This window comes from Lactuca virosa, chromosome 4, assembly GCF_052849685.1.
Source record: "Lactuca virosa cultivar CGN04683 chromosome 4, Lactuca_virosa_CGN04683_v6, whole genome shotgun sequence".
In the NCBI taxonomy this organism is placed as follows: domain Eukaryota; kingdom Viridiplantae; phylum Streptophyta; class Magnoliopsida; order Asterales; family Asteraceae; genus Lactuca; species Lactuca virosa.
The window spans coordinates 12,969,131-12,984,985 of record NC_136429.1 but is presented as its reverse complement, the minus strand read 5'-3'; the positions used below and the strand labels follow the sequence as shown (position 1 = coordinate 12,984,985).

The following is a 15,855-nucleotide window of genomic DNA, read 5'->3' as shown; positions in this document are numbered from 1 at the left end:
GTACTTTAAAATCGGTAATTTTGTTAACCACTAATGCCTTTGTTTTGTTGTCAAGTGTGGAGGAGGTTATCTCATTAGAGAAAGCTCTTCAAGGTTTATTCGATGATGATCTTGAGTGTCGCGACGTCGACCTTGTAGAGACTCTTCCACCCCTATTTCTGGTCGGGGAATCGGGGCTATATATGGGTCTCCCGTTGGTTCAGAAAGTGTTGTTGGCGCCGACGAGGAGCTGGATCTGCAGGACATTGTTGTGACTAGTGCTTCTCAAAAGGATCCTGCCCCTTACGGGTCCCCAAGGAGTCTCCGACGTGTCAAGAGGCGATTCGCTTTGTTGGATGCCTCTTCCGGCGGCAACGTTGAGACGCCTAGCACCGAGCCCCCGCTTCGCAAGAAATGTAATTTGAGTTTCTTGCTAGGGGGTTCCAAAGGTTCCACCAGTGCCCCCGATGAAGGTCCTTCGAAACTGGTGGAGGGGGAACACAATAGGGTGACTGAACTGCCCGTTCATACAGAGATGGAAACCACCGACGTGGCCGAACCTGATCCTGCTACTGAGAGAGCCATGGCGAAGGCTGGATCTGTGCCTTCTCAGGGTCTTGTGCCAACTTCTCCTGGTAAAACGGGAGTTGTCCCTCCCTTTTCAGGGTCTCATTCGGGCATCTATAGGCCGTCTTGGAGCTTAAACCCCAGAGACCTCGTGTCCGACCACGACACTGCTCTTGAGTGGTGTCGGCATGCTTTTTCGCCCGCCACAACTGAAGCTTTAACCGTTTTGGTGGATGAGCACATGGCCGATGGTCTTCGCTATGCTGCCGCCCAAGTGTCGTCTTACCTGGTTTCAGCTGCCGAGCTCATTTCTGACATAGAGGCTATCCAGTCTCATTCAGATAAAATGAGCGTTGAATGTGCGGAGTTGAAGGCCCAAGTGGCGAAGATGGAAGTTGAGAAGTGCAACTGGGAGGCCCAGTAAGAGCTTGTGTTGTGCGAGAAGGCAAGCCTGGAAGAACATAGGGCAAGGCTGGACGGGGAGGTGAAGCGCCTGAACGATCGTGTAGGGGCCCTGACCTTGGAGAACGTTGGCCTGAGCGAGCGAACGGAAGAGCTGGAGGCAGACCTGGTTGGGGAAAGCGCTGCAAGAGATGTGTTGGAGAAGGACATAGCATGGATCCTTCGTGATGGGCTCAGTCGGGTTGTGGACAGGGTGATCGAAAGACCCCAGTTTCTCAAGGGTTTGGTGCATGTACAAGCTGCTTGTGTGGCAGCGGATGTGGAGCAGGGGAAAGGAGCTTCAAGAGAACTGGTGGTTGCCGGGGAGTTTGTCCCAGAGTTGGAGGTGGATGTGGCCACCAAGACTTGGGAGATGGAGGACGCCATTGCTACATTCACGGAGATAGATTTTTCTGTCTATCTCCGCCTTGGTGACATAGATTTGGCTGGGCTCCGTGTTCTTTTCCAAGATGCTCAGAGTGATGAGTCGGGTCCTGGCCCCTGTTCTCCACTTGGTGATGGTACTGCCCCTGCTCACGAGTAATGTTATTTGTCTGATCTGTTTTATGCAACTTTTGTGAACAATATTTCTTTGTCTTTGCTGCCCTTCGTGGCAACCTAAAAGTTCGGGAGTCCGGCGTCTAACAATGTTTGCTTTTATTTCATGGATGTGAATGTTTCTTGTTATTGTATATATTCTTTCGTTTGATAATTTCGTGAATGGTTATGTTGGCCATCACGTAGTATTTATGAAGGGCTTGCTTAAATCCCTGGTCTGAGTCCTTTTACTTGTGAACTCTTTGTGCTTTACTCATGCTGGTCTTTGAGAAATTTGTTCTAATTTGCTGCTTAAAGACCCTAGGTGTAGCTAAGATCGTCATCTTGAGGCTCACCTGGTTGTGCTTTTCTCATTTGTCGAAGGTTATGAATCTTCTACACCTATGTTACATGTTCTTTTGTACGTTTGTTTTTGGAAACGTTTGCTATAATTTTAGTGATGAACATTTTTTGGGGGAAAGGGTATGAACCTTTTTTTCATGTAAACCTCCTAGTTGCCACCTTGTAACGATTTCGCTCATGTGACGTTGGATGATCAATCCTTGTTGTCACATGGTAAATGTACACAACCTCTTTATTTATTTTTCAAGCTTGAAAGTAAGGAGCATCTGAATTGCTCTTTCTCTTTTTTCTAATTCATTTATTGTTGGAGTGTCATAAGACTGGAAATGGTAAACTAATTCTTACTGATTAAATTTATATTCCAAAACTAATAAACAATGTTGTTTCTAACATTCAATTTATCTTTGACACTCGTTTAAGAATAGAAATGGCGCAGGCTCTGTGCATTCCAAGTTCTTGGGATTGCACGCCCGTCCTGGGCTTCTAGTACGTAAGCGCCATTCTTATAGGCTTCCACAATTTTGTACGGTCCCTCCTAAATGACGCTAAGTTTTCCGAATGGCTCATCGTGGCTGGACTCGTTTTTCCTTAACACCCATTCTTCAACTTTGAAATTCTTAACTCGAACTTGGCGGTTGTAATAGTTCTTGGTACGCGATTTGTACAATGCTTGGCGCATCTGTGCAACCTCGTGTTTTTCATCTAGCATGTCTAAGTCCTGGCGTCGTCCTGCTTCATTGGTTGTTTCCTCGAAACTCTCTATTCGCAGTGAGCCAACTACTATTTCCACTGGGAGGACTGTTTTCATCCCATAGGTAAGGTTGAATGGAGTTTCTCCCGTGCTTGACATTTCAGTGGTACGATATGACCATAGCACTGTCGGGAGCTCGTCCACCCAGGCAGAATTTGATCTGAGTAACCTTTTCTTCAAACCATTGACTATGGTTTTGTTTGATATCTCAGTTTGTCCATTGGCCTGAGGGTGCGCCACGGACGTGAAGCGGCGGTGAATTTTCTCGTTTTCACACCACTCCTTGAAGGGGCTCCCTTTAAATTGTGTGCCATTGTCACTTATGAGAACTCTGGGTGTACCAAAGCGAGCCAAGATATTTTTCGTCATGAACTTTATCATTTGCTTTCCCGTGACGGTGGCCAGCGGTTCCGCCTCTATCCAATTTGTAAAATAATCCACAACAACTAACAAGAATTTCACACCCCCTGGCGCTGGTGGGAATGGTCCCACTATGTCAATCCTCCATTGATGGAAGGGCCAGCCGGCCAGGGACTGGTGATGCTGGTCAACGGCATGGCCGGTTGATTCTGGAAAGGAGCGAATGTCTGGCATTCTTTGCATTTCTTGGTTAGGGTTGTTGCCTCGTTGTATACGTCTGGCCAATATACTCCTAGGCGGAGTATTTTGCCTGTGAGTGCTCGAGCGCCTTCATGTGTTTTCGTGTCTCCATAATGACTTTCCTCCAGGAGCGTGTCTCCTTCTGTCTTAGAGATGCACTTTAGCAATGGGCTTAAATACCCTCTTTGATAAATTTGGTTGTCTCTAATTGCGAAATGTCACGCCCTGACCTTGACTTTTCTCGCTTATTTTGGGTCGTCCGGGAGTACGCCATGACGTAAGTAATCGACGTATGGTTTGGTCCATTATGGGATAGTCGAGATTGTATTAACCTTTTGGTTATCAATACTTCTCTCTGGGAGAACTTTGACTAACACTTTCTTTGTTAGGTGATCATAGGAAGTTGAGGCTAGCTTGCTGAGAGCATCCGCCCTCGCATTCTTTCCATGGGAAATTTGCTTTATTGAAAAGTTTATGAATGTGCTGGTTAAGCTGCAGACATCATCTAGGTATTTCTGAATCCTTGGATCTTTGGCTTCATATGTTCCGTTTATCTGGTTTGTGATGAGTAATGAATCACTGACAACTGCTAATTGCTTGGCACCAACCTCCTTTGCCAACCTCAAGCCTGCTAGGAGTGCTTCATACTCTGCCTCGTTATTAGATACTTGGAAATCGAATCGCAGTGCGTAAGTGATTTCTTCACCTGTGGGGCTTTGAAGGATCAGGCCTGTGCCTGAGCCTTCCTTACTTGCTGCGTCGTCGGTGTATAATTTCCAAAGCTCTTTGTCAGCTTCAGGCTCCATTGGGTCGACGGAGATTGTCGTTGGTATTCCCCTGATAGTATCTGGGATTTCAACTAGGAAATATGCGAATGCCTGGGACTTGATGCTAGTCCGGGGGTGATAATTGATATCCTGTTCGCCTAATTCTATGGCCCACTTGGCTAGGCGTCCAGACTTTTCCGGCATTAGCAGAACTTTCTTTATCGGGTAACTGGTTAGTACATCCACCTTGTGGGCTTGAAAATACTGTCGTAGCCGCCTGGCAGCGTTTACCAGGGCGAGGACCAGTTTCTCTAAGGCCCGGTAATTAACCTCTGGCTCTTGGAAGGCCCTACTCACAAAGTGGATGGGGATCTATTTTCCATCCCTCTCCACTGCCAACACGGAGGAGATATCTTCTTCCGAAGCTGCTAAATACATCTGTAGTGTCTCCCCTGGTAGCGGGCAAGCGAGGGATGGTAGTTGGTGTAAGGCATCTTTCAGTCGTTGTAATGCTTCGTCTGCTCTTTCTGTCCATTTGAACTGCTTTTTATCTAAGCACCCTTTGAGGGTTTGGTACAGAGGAAGCGTCTTTTTTGTTGATTTGGCAATGAATCTTCCCAATGCCGTTAGCCGACCGTTGATTTATTGCACACCCTTGAGGTTGTGGGGAGTTTTTGACTCGAGGAACTCTTGGATTTTGATGGAATTGGGTAGAATCCCTTCCTTGGATATCTGATACCCAAGGAATTGACCTTCCTCTACACCGAAAGTACACTTGGTCGGGTTTAACCTCATCTGCGCTTTAGCTGGTGTTTTAAAAGTTTCTTCCACATCATGGAGTAATGTTTCTTCGTTGCGGCTCTTGATTACCATGTCATTAACGTAGACCTCGATATTCCTACCAATCTAATCAGTGAATATCTTGTTCATGAGTCTCTGATATGTAGCACCTGCGTTTTTTAGTCCAAACGACATTTTCTGGTAGCAGAAAGTGCCCTTCTCAGTGTGAAAGGTTGTTTTCGCCTCTTCCTCTCGTTTCATATGTACTTGATGATAACCTTTGTACGCGTCAAAGAAACATTTGAACTGAAACCCTTCGAGCGATTGGACTTTCTGATCTATCTCCGGAAGGGGATAATAATACTTTGGACAAGCGTTATTAAGGTCTGAGTAATCAATGTACATTCGTCATGACCCATTGGCTTTCTTTCCCATACAGGATTTGCTATCCATGTCGGGAACATTGCTTCCCTAAGTATGTCGACACTCACTAGATCGGATACTTCCGCATTTATAGCCTTATTCCAGTCTTCCGCCTGGCCCCTCTTCTTTTGTATGAAAGGATTGCTTCCGGGCGTAATATTGAGACTATGCTTTATAACCTGTACCTCTACACCTGTCAGATTTTTTGAGTTCCAGGCGAAAACAGCGGAATATTGCTTCAGGAGTGCTACCAGTCGTGCCTTGGTCTCTCCTGATAGATGAGCACCGATTCGCACAAGCTGATCTGGTATTCCACGTTTATCTGGTGTTGTTCAGTGGACCAATCTCCTTCGACTTTTTTGGAGCTCGCACCAACTCGGGAGTAGCTGTAATCTGATGGCAGTGCTGTGCCCTGGTGTTTGTGGCAATTATTGTTGCTGATCCCTGGTGTGTGATACATTTAACTTTGCCATGTATCGTCGATGGCACGAACAGTAGTAGGGAGATTTCTGACCCTCCGAGCAGAATATTGTGTTCTACTGGAAACCGAATCACAGAGAATTCGATTGTTCTTGTGATTATGTCCCTTTCGTCATGACTAACCAACGTTAAGGGCAGCGGGATAGTGCCCAATGGCCACAAGCTATGACTGGTGAACCCCACCAACGGTCCTCTAGTTGGGGGTCGTAGCCCCTTCTTCCATATTTCTGGTAGTTGCCTGAAACAATGCTCATAGAGCATGTCGGAGCAACTACCATTGTCGATGTATATCCGATGGATTTTCGTATAACGAATGAATCCAGATATGAGGAGTGGATCTCGCGGATTCCAGTTCAACGTCCTGAGATCGCTACTCGTAAAGCTGATATCGAGTAGATTTCTCGAGAGTACCTCTATCTCATCCTCCGTTTGGTGAGTTGTGTTTGTCTTACGGGATTTAGAGATAGTGAGTACCTCGGTGCCATCATACGGAGGTTCCTGTAGCAGATCGGGATGTGTTATCGCCATCTGAGGCAGCGAACCTTCTGACGACAATTGCCAGAACTTGCTCTGGAGTACTGGCTCTGCTATTTCTGTCATAATTAGCGGGACCCGTGCCATTAGCACCTGGATTGGGACCTGTGTTCTACACTCGCGGTGATGTTCGTTGTTTACTATCACCGGTGTTCTGAACAAATCTTCTTCTACCGTCCCAGATGCTGTTGGGTTTAGATCCCCCTTTTGCAAAGAACCAACGTCGTCTATTGGTCGTATCACTCTGAGGATACGTTCGGATGGCGCCAAATGTTGTGACATGTCCTACAGGTAATTGATCGTTTGTTGACGAGATTGTCCTAGGGGTTTACCTGAGAACACAACACAGAAGAATCGTTAAAGGACGACCGAGGGTTCTCGCGGGACGTCGCTCCGACGATCAAGTTAGTTCTTACTTAGAGAGTTTTGGGTAAAACTGTATATGGGAGAAGATGGATCCCTTCCTTGGGCAGGAAGAGATCCTTTTATACCTGTTACTAACGGAATAAGGTGACACTCCCATGTAGGAGTGAGACGTGGCACTCTCTTACTGGGAGAAGTATGCCAATGCTATCTAACAGCCAGGTGACGTCAGTTCTGGACGTTATCAGGCTCTTTGTCATGACCTGATTGGTCGTGAGAGAATGAGAGGATCACGAGGAATATTCTTTCCTCATGAGGGAAAGTGGGCTGTCATCTCGGCGATGGCCTACTCGGGCCAAGACTGAGTCCCGACCAAGGCCTTGGCTTGATAACGTCCCGTCGATGCTTTCCGTCAAGTTTAACATGGCCGCATACGTTAACGTTAACACATATACTCAATACGTGAGGGAAACCATACTATCACTAGAATCTAACTCCTCCTAGTTCTACCCACATAAACAACACTTAGCAGACACAATATAGCGTAAAGAAAATACAATACAACACGGTGTAGTGAGAACTCACCTCAATCAACAACGCATAACTTTTCCAACAACTCTGCAAATCCAACGAGGATTCATACACGTCTATTATACCCCTATAGTATCATTATACCACATTAATATATCATTTTAACACGTTATATAATTAATTAGCTAATTGTTTTATTAGTGTGTTTATTTTCCATATTCTGTCCCAAAACTACACTTCGTTGTAGACCACTTTAGCCCCTCTTAAACCCCGCGTTTTTCATAACTGTACCAGGGGAAATTAGTTTGGGTTTTTACCATTTTAAAAATCTATCACACTTGTCCATACAGTTTGCCTATAATTTAATATTTTTTTGGTAAACAATATATCAAAGTTGTCAAGTCTGGAGCAGTCTGTGGAAATGGTTAACCCTGCTATACTTTGGAACATAATCAGATTTTGAAATTTGGTGGACAATAATAGACTCAAATTATGGGGTTTAAGAACTAGTTTCATGTCATTTGGACTTCTCTTGATTTTATTGTGATTTTTCCAAGACTTGGGCAGATTGCTAAGTTTTTGCATACAATCACAACATAGTGCATTGGGGTTGAATTTGCATCTTAACCCATCAAGCACTTAATGAATGGACATCAAACCAAGGAATTGAGTTCCTAACAGCCCCTAACATGTAATAGGGCATTATGGTTAGTCGAGAGTCAAATTGTCAATGTACGTGACTTTAAAGAGAAACATGCAACTATGGTTTCACATAAAATGACAAATATACCCCTGTCTGGTATTTTGGTCATAAATCCTAAATCGTAAACCTAAATTAGGCGAATCCATACTTTCTCAAAATGTGATACAATTCCCCACAACTCTCATTCACATTAAAAAGTCTAGTTTGGCTTCTGACCAACTCGTACAGACCAATCAACATTCTGGACAAAATTTGGGTTTGTCATTACCAACATAAAATGACATCAAACTATTATATAGCTCACCACCTTCAACCAAGACTTGATAGAGATCAAGACATACACACACACACACGCACACACACACCACAGCCACCCCTGCCATGGTGGTTGGTGGTGGTCCATGGTAGCGGTGATTTCAAGCCAAAAAGAGAAGAAAAGAGAAGGTTTGAGATACTTACTTGTTCGATTTAACCAACCACACCCTAGCACTACCACTTCCCTTGGTAACTGCCTCATTCTTCCTCCCTCTCCTTGAAATGCCACCAACCAACTCCCTATCGGTGTCTCTCTCTTGAAGTCGCAAGTTGCACAACACATACAATCACTCTTACGTATTAGGTTTAGCTCAAAGATTTATAATATAGTTTTAAAAGTTAGCAAAAGGACCCCATTCAAACTTATTAATTATCTCTATATTAAGAAGGTCCAAATAAATAAATATTATTACTCTTATTTATTTATATGTATTTATACCTATTTTTCGTTATATATATATATATATATATATATATATATATATATATATATATATATATATATATATATATATATATATATATATATATAAAACGGAAAACAGCGTGTTACACCGAACTACATAAATATTGTGTCTTTGTGTGCTTTTGGTTTCGTATGTTACCCGCATTAATTCCTAACAAGGGTCATTAGAGCCTGATTTATGGCATCAGATTTGTTCTTATTCTTAATAAGTTTCGTCTTATTTCCTAACATAAGACATTCCTTTTAGCTTTTAAATACTATCAATATAATATTTTCTAACAATCTCATACTATCATTAATAATAATATGGAGATAATATTTTCTAAAATATATTTCTATAGTCATAAGATAACAAGACCATTCAATCACTTGAAAAGATGAGTCATGGGTGTTCACCCATGTTGCCCATCGTCCGGGTCAGACCTGAAAGCATGGACGTGATAGATGATCTGATAATGAAACATTACATTACAATTATGATTTTTCAAACCCTATCCCATTTATTCCCCCATTTTGGGGGAAATGAATAGTATAACACCAAATATGGTGTTATACTATTCATTTCTTCCAAAATGGGGATGAACTTTGAGTTGTCGGTTTTAGTCCATATTTTTATATATTTATACATTATTAGTTTATTTTTTTCTACTAATTATAATTTAAATGTATTATTTAATACTTATAATATTGTATTATATATTAAATTATATTAATTAATTATAAATATAAAGTTTATTTTTTGTTTATCAAATTCATATGAAAATTTAAATATATATTGAAATTTTAAAATACGATAACATATTTAACAAAAGCTTATAATTAAGTGTTATAAATATAATCTTATTTATTTAATAGTATTGTAATAAAAAAATATAGATTATATATTTGTTAAAACCAAATTAATAGAATGATTATGATTGACAATCTATATAAGTTGGAAAAATGGAATATGCTAGGAATATACTTTTTGGGGGTAAAAATAGGGTACAATTGGAATAGTGTTGGAGATGAAACACTATTTATCCAATTTTTTACTTCATTTTTTGGGGAAAAAATGGAAGTGGGTCGGAGATGGTCTTAGTCATATTCCATTTTACCTTCTTAAATATATTTTAGTTTTAAATATTTTTTATTTATGTACTTATTAATTATTTGTATTAAATATTTAATGGCATTACATTTATGAAATATAAAATTATAATTATTATATAATTTTTTTTTCAATATTGTTTATGATTATTCCGTAATAGTTTTTTTCGTATTAATTTTTCCGAACTATATGTTGTAATATATTTCTTTTGAAATAATGTATTGTAATATTTTTAATAAAATTAAAATACAATGTATGTTTAAAAATAATAATAACTAAACAAATGATTTTTATAGAACATTTTATATAGATATAGATAAATTAGTTATTTTTTATTAAAAAAAACTATTAAAAGAATTTAACCATTGGAATGATTATTTAATTATAGGTTAAATTATTAAAATGATGATAACAATAATTTTACGTCATAGTAGAATTTAACCATTAAAATGATCTTAATAGGATGTTAAAACTTTCCTAATGTGAGTTTTTTGGAAGCTTTTTTAAAATAAAAACGATCTTTAAAAATAAAAAAAGTTGATAAATTCTTTTTCAAAACAAAATTATTTGTTAACTAACAAACTAAACTATGTCATGAATTTTTTTTACTAATTTGGTGTGCGTTATATGTTTTCAATGGGTTCCATAAATAGGTAAATTAAAAAAGTTTTATAATATGGAGATAATTAGTTTTTTTTAAGCCTTTACGAAAAAGCTTGAAATTGTAAATGCTTATTTCCATTAATTCCATAAAAAAACATATTTTATAACATAAACAACAAATAATAAAGAAAAAACATAATAAATGGTCCATGTGGTTTTTTCAGATCTGAAGTTTAATCCCTAGGTATCAAAAATTTCACAAATGGTCACTGTATTTTCAAAACTTTTGATGTTTGGTCTTTTTTGCTAACGTTGTTAGTTTTTGGCCGTTAACTATTATTTGATTATAATATTTGGAGGATATTTCCGTCATTTCACTACCACGTAGACCATTTATGATGTTTTGTCTTATTTAAAAAAATATATATTATTTAATTTTCAAAGTCTCTCTCTCTCTCTCTCTCTTTCTCTCTCTCCCTCTCTCTCTCTCACGCAGACACAAAAATGGGTATTCTACCCTTCCCCCACCATCAGAGCTTCTGTTAACCACCGCCCTTGAAAAAGAGGTTCGTGTTCTACTGCTTCATACTACAGAATATATGAAAATGGGTCACATTGATTTGTTATCAATTAAGGATTCAAATGCTAAAATCAATCAATTTTGTCTACAATTATACATACTTCAATGATAAGAAAAAGAAAGAAATCCAGGATACATTGGAACTGAACTATTTCTACTGCTTCATACTACAGAAAAATTACAAACAAAGAACAAACTCAAATCAAACTGCAAATTTAAAAAGAAATTAGTGATTGGGTTTTTTTATTACAATTCTATGGATTTCATTTTCAGCTATTGAAATTCATTTTCTCATCTTTTCCAATGGTTCTTATTCAAATCCAAATGTTCAACAAAAAGAGGTTCATGTTCTTGAAGCCTATATCATTTTCATGTTCTATAAAAACTCAAAAGACCAAATCTTTTTTAGGTATACAATATCTCAATTGGTGCAGCAGTTAACCTGTCATGACCGACCTAAACAAGTGAAGAGGATACATGATTCCGTCAATTTCTGTCAACTAAAACACACCCGAATTGATACATGATTATGTGACGAGATCGAGGAAGAGAGACATGGATGAAGGAATGAGATAGGGCGGTAAGATGATATTGTAGGTGGGTGAATCCATTATTGATGATTTCCAGATCGATTTCAGGGAGTATTCTTGAGTGTGTATGTGTTTGTATGTAGATTTCTTGATAAAAAAAACAATCCCCAAAATGTTTCAGGGGCGTCGTTTTCTTTCAAGCCTGAGTGTGTATGTGTTTATATGTACTAGTGATGAATTTTATTTCTATTGGAATGGGGGTTATATGTTTTGGAGGTGAGGGAGAAAGAAAAAGGTGGATCTATGTGTTTGAGAGAGAGAGAGAGAGAGAGCTTCTTTTGAAAGCAAACCCGAATGAGAATTGAAACAATTACATCGTGTTAACCAAATGGTTCAAACCGGAGATACGAGCACATGCCAGGAGGATGAAATCGGTTGAAGAAATGGGGTTGAGTTAGTCAAAATTGCTTTTTCACATATTACCTCATTATGGATCACTGGTGAAATTTGAAGCTCTATTTGAAACTGATTATAACGCCCCATTTTTCACAACCAAATTTTTTCATTTTTATTAAGGTAAAACTTCCCAATTTATAAAACCATTATTAAGAAAGCCGTTTATTCCAAATTATATTTATTAAAAATCAGAGTATCATAGAAAACGCAGAATCCTCAATGCTGCTGATGAGTGTGTAAAGTTCCGCCTTCGTCTTCCTACGATCACTGATAAAACCTGAAAAACATAAATAACTGAGTAAGCACAAAGCTTGGTGAGTTTCCCCTAAAATACCTCATATGATAAACATACAAGCATGCACAACGTCCCACAACCTCCCACTTGGAATTCTCATGCCCGATCAGTCCTCGGAATGGAATGCCAAAATGCAACGGGTCCAATCAACCATCGGGTTGGAATACCCAGGGTTTGTTGGCCTACCACCTCAACCCAACCGCTCCTCCAGAGCCTTTGTGCCTTCATCTTACAGTTGGACCAAACCAGGTATCTTGGCCTACAACACAAAGGAGGACCGCCTCAACCTACTACCACCATATGTCGACATATAAACATTCAGGGATCAAGTAGGCACATAATACAGTCAAACAACAATCATACAACTCACTACCGCCTACTAGTCCTCACACCGCACACTATCTTGGTACCAGCTATCCTTCATGAAATGCATAACAACAAGTGACCAAAGGTGAGGTAGCCACCCGAACAGACGATCCTACTCTAGAGCCACAACCAAACGAGGAACAGGCAAGAAAGCCTAGATTAAGAGTTCTCAGGCTATCCTACATGACCACATACAATCCCTAGGGCACTCCATTAGATAATAACCAACAAGTAAAAGTAGACATACAGATCTACAGATCACTACCGCATAGCAACCTCCTATATACCAGGTTACAGATCGAACATATCACTACAACATAACAACATCGTATATACTAGGATATAGATCTAACAGATCACTACATCATAGAAACATCCAATATACCAGGATACATATCTAATGGATCACTACAACATAACAACATACTATATACCAACAATCCAAGGAATGCATAATTGTATATGCTCAAAGGTAAGATAGACACCTGGACAAGTGATCATACTCTAGAGCCACAACCAGACAAGGAACATGCAAGAAAGCCTATATCAAGAGTCCTTGGTCTATCCTACATGACTACATATAGTCCCTAAGGCATCCCTCTACTATCGGATAACCAGGACTAGTGGGTTGGCATTGGTGCCTTCGACCCACGGGTACAATGAGACGAAACTCACCTGAATTGAAGAACTCTCAACACTACGATAAGATCCATTTTTAGCACTGCTTGCTCCCGTGAATCCATTATCACCAGAACCAAATATAATCTTAATCAATAGCCCAATATCCTCAAGTTTGACCCAAAGTCAACCTTGGTCAAAGTCAACGGTCAACGAAGTAAACAGTCAGCAGACCCTCACGCGTGACCATCTATGGCTCACGTCGTGAGCCACTACAGGACAAAATAGTTGTTGGGTTTTGAGCACTATAACACTCCTATGGTGCACATGCAACCCTAAATGCTTTGGATCTATGTTTTCTCTAATTATACATGCATTTTTCTTTTTCGAAAGCATTCACCCTAGCTAGCATACAATTGAAGCTATATAATAAAAACTTAGTTTAGATGCTTACCTCTTGAGTAGGGTAGAGTTCTTGACCTTTGAAAGCTTGAGCACCTCAAGTGTGATGCCTCTAATGGTTCACAAACACAAATATGCAAGAGGAGGCTTAAGAGAATAAGTTACTTATCTCAAAAAGATGGTGTAACCGATTTTGGCTCATGAGGGTTCTATTTATAGTGTGGCAAATGCTAGGATTACACTTTGTAAACCCTAATGACCTTTCATATACTTAGGCTCCATGGGTTAACCTCCATCGATTATCTCATTGATTTAGCCCATCCTAAATAACCATGGATCATTAGCCCACACTATTAGAATCATTGATTTACACAATCAATCCCCATATATTTAATTAGTCTCTTTTGATCACTAAATTAATTCCAAATTAATTCTTGATCAATACTAATTAAATAATATGATTTCATATTAATATATTATACTTGTAATATATTAATAAATCATAAATAACCTTATTCTCAAAAGTCCATGCTATCAAATTGCACTGATGAAGGCAACCCAAAAGGACCATGCTACAATCGGGTCAAGTACATCCCAGTTATAGTTATGGGCTTAGACACTAAATCCAACAGTCTCCCACTTGGATAAGTCTAATAACTCTAACTGCCAATGTAACTCTAGGATCCGACTTAGCAATCGTAAGCTTTCAAAAGCCGCTGTCGAACTTTGACCTAGTCAGTGACTCGTCCTTTAGATAAGGGATCATATATTCCTCTGTTCTCAAGATATCAGCCAGACAATTACATGGAACAATGTCATACTTATTGTCTCACAGTTTGTTTCCCGATTTCCGATTTGTTTGACATAGAACTTAACTGAACACATCAATTTAGTTCTGACCGGGCCCAACACATAGTCAAAACAAAATCATCGAGGGGCCCAATATATCTCTGTTAATCCTCTTAGGATAAAAGGAACAGATAAACTTCGACATTATATGCTTGTACTAACTGATGGGTTTGAGCCAAAAGAACTTTCTTATGTGCACATGGAAACCCTAATGCTTGGATCTAGGTTTCTCTAATTGAACATGCAATGTTTCCAAGGCTTATAATGCTAGATCTAGTGTAAACAATTGAATCATAACATATGAAATCAGATCTAGAAGAATACCTTAAGTTGCTTGCTTGAATCTTCTTGTTCTTGGAGCTTAGAGTCACAATTGTCACTCCTCTAATGGCTTACAAACACCAACTAGCAAGAGGATGATTTGGAGAGAGATGAGAGATGAGAAAATCGGCTCTAGGGTTACCAATGCAACAAGGTGTCCGATTTCCCTCACCCATAGGGTCTATTTATACTATGAGCTACTAGGGTTACATCCTTAACCCTAATTGAATAACTTAGGCCCTAAGCAATCCAAGGATCCTTCTAGATTAAGGCTTGGACGAATTCAAGGAGCCCATACTCCTTAATTTCGGCCACCCTAGATCTATAAGGATTCATAGCCCAAAAACTCAACTATCACACATTTGACAGTTTAAGCCCCTTTCTTCAATTAACCTCTTTTAGTCACCAAATTAATTCCTAATTAATTTATGACTAATATTAATTAAATAATATTATTATTCCTTTAATATATTATTCTTATAACATATTAATATAATAATACTCTTCTCTCTATACAAATCACCCTGTCAAGTTGCTATGGTGAAGGCAACCCAAAAGGACCATGCACAACCGGGTCAAGTACTTACCAAATATAGTTACGGGGTTAGACACTAATCCAACAGTCTCCCACTTGGATAAGTCTAGTAACTATAAATGCAAGTCTAATCCTATTAGCAATCGTAGCTCTCAAAGACGTTGTCAAACTCTGATCTTTTCAGTAACCTGTCCTTCAGATAAGGGATCGTATAATCCTTTGTTCTAGATATCGTGCGGACAATTACATGGAACATTGTCATACTTACTGTCCAGCAATTGGTTTCTCGATCTCAGATTCATTTGACATAGAACTTAATTGAACACATCAATTCAGTCCTGACCAGGCCCGACACATAAGTCAAATCAAATCATCGAGGGGCCCTGATATCGCTTTTACCCTCTTAGGATAAAAGGAACAGATAAACTTCGACTTATATGCATTTACTATCCATTAATCGAATCATACACAATAATGCGTTTTATAACATCAAGTTACTGATGCGTTTACGCATTATCAATGCACAACCAATTAACAAACAATAAACCATATATCTAGGTTTTAAGACCATATGATATTACCATCTTGCGATCACTTGTGATAAATTCCA

At 39.3% G+C, this 15,855-nt stretch overlaps 1 protein-coding gene across 1 annotated transcript; it reads right to left on the bottom strand.

The window, feature by feature from the left end:
* Positions 1 to 3,543: 3,543 nt before the first annotated feature.
* LOC145104125 (uncharacterized) lies at positions 3,544 to 4,209 on the bottom strand. The gene has a single exon (XM_079041406.1). The coding sequence runs from the start codon at positions 4,207 to 4,209 to the stop codon at positions 3,544 to 3,546; it is 666 nt and encodes a 221-aa protein (XP_078897532.1).
* Between the last annotated feature and the right edge of the window lie 11,646 nt (positions 4,210 to 15,855).